Raw genomic sequence first — 1,805 nt, forward strand, 5'->3', positions numbered from 1 at the left:
TGCGTGTGTGTGTGTGTGTGTGTGTGTGTGTGTGAGTGTGTGTGTGTGTTTGTGTTTTAATTTCATGTGTGTATCTGTATCTCGTTTCCCTTTGAAATGTAGTCGGATGCCCCCTCTTTGAACTTTCCCTCAGATGAGAGAGAGAGAGAGAGAAGAAGAATGGGGTTATAGTGTCAAGAGAAGCTTCTCAATTCTTCCTCTCGCTGTGCAGCTGTCTTCCTTAGCCCAGTGATTCCTCTGTGCAAGAGCTGTTATGCCAATTATGGAGATAAGCCTGGGTTGCATTTTGTCTTGTCCTAATCATGTTGAATGGTTTGGACATAGTTTTAGCACAGAGGTGATGAATTTGCTGGGGTACAGTATTGCTGTATCAGATAACATTACTGAGCTTTTTGGCCTGTTTTAGCTCTTTTTTTTTTTGGTACGGTGCATTCACTGGTTTTTGCTCAAAGTTAGTGACTTCAAACTTTATTGAAGAACAAACAAGCTAAAGCTAATAAGCTAACAACCTAGTTGTTTTTGTATGGAGTTCATGGATAATATGTAAACAGATATAAAAGGGACGTAAATATTGTACTTAAATTCATCGGGTGGCCTCAAACACAGCTTCAAATATATGCTAATTTTGCTTTTTGTTGGATGTTTAAATTTAAGTTTTGTTACTAACACTTTACTTACTCAATGCGTTTTTTCTCCAAGTCAAGAATTGTTGATCCTACACACCTGTCACTGAGACGTTATGATGTGCAAGTAACTTTTTTTTATTGCTAACACTTTAGCCATAACTTCATAAAATGATATTTTCATGTTAAATAACTAAATCAACAACTAAAACAAAACCGTTAGTATCCATTACTGGACTCCAACAGAATCACATTTAAGTGGAGCCCATGTTAGCCGGCTGGCTAACACTGGTATATTTACAGAAATTAAAGGAATGTAAGGGTAAAAGATGCATGGCAAGGAGAAACAAACCGTCTCCTTTACTAAAAAAAGAGTTATCCTTTCTCTTTCTGACAGTGTGTGTCACCTTTTCTGTGTCTGCAGGTATAGCTTCCTATCAGTGCATGCAGTCTCCTGTGGGCTGGAACTCCATAGGGCCTGACCTTTCCAACTGCACCTCTCCCTGGGTCAGCCAAATTGCACAGAAGGTTAGTCACATACACACCCAAACAAACACACACACCCAAACCAATGACTGTGGGTGTTAAACTTGTTAAATATAGGTTTGAATGTATGAACGCGTGTGAATGATGAATGGTTCCTGCACTATGTAAAAGCGCACTCCTACACACACACATTTACAGTTACACACACATGCACGCGCACACACACTGTGCAAATGCCCCAAAGCCAGTAAGCAAGCACTTCTTTCTTAAATGTCAAAATATTTGACATTACAACCACCCCCGCCTCACTCCAGATCAAGAGCGGAGAGAATGCTGCCAACATCGCTGGAGAGTTGGTCAACCTGACCCGGGGCCGGATCTACGCCGGTGATGTCAGCATGTCCGTCAAGCTAATTGAACAACTATTGGATATCCTGGACTCCCAGCTCCAGGCCTTGAGACCAGCCAATAAAGAGTCAGCAGCACGCAATTACAACAAGGTAAATGGTTCCTGTTGTCATTACAGAAGTGTACTTGACCTTTCCTTTGACATTAGAGCGTAAATGTCAGTGTTGATGACTCTAACATAAGTTTTTCTTATTTTCAGCTGCAGAAGAGGGAACGCACATGCAGAGCTTATGTTCAGGTGAGATAAACAGATAGATAGATAGATAGATAGATAGATAGATAGATAGA

At 40.7% G+C, this 1,805-nt stretch overlaps 1 protein-coding gene across 7 annotated transcripts in view; it reads left to right on the forward strand.

Annotated features, from left to right (window-relative positions):
* The window catches only part of LOC116700431 (adhesion G protein-coupled receptor L1), a 26,368-nt gene that overhangs the window by 16,342 nt on the left and 8,221 nt on the right, over positions 1-1,805 (forward strand). For all 7 annotated transcript variants that reach the window (XM_032533631.1, XM_032533642.1, XM_032533652.1 and 4 more), the window contains 3 exons: positions 1,048-1,151; positions 1,424-1,609; positions 1,717-1,755. In XM_032533631.1, the coding sequence (XP_032389522.1) occupies positions 1,048-1,151; positions 1,424-1,609; positions 1,717-1,755 (329 nt within the window). The remainder of the gene's footprint in view (positions 1-1,047; positions 1,152-1,423; positions 1,610-1,716; positions 1,756-1,805) is intronic.

Source organism: Etheostoma spectabile, chromosome 2, assembly GCF_008692095.1.
Source record: "Etheostoma spectabile isolate EspeVRDwgs_2016 chromosome 2, UIUC_Espe_1.0, whole genome shotgun sequence".
NCBI lineage: Eukaryota > Metazoa > Chordata > Actinopteri > Perciformes > Percidae > Etheostoma > Etheostoma spectabile.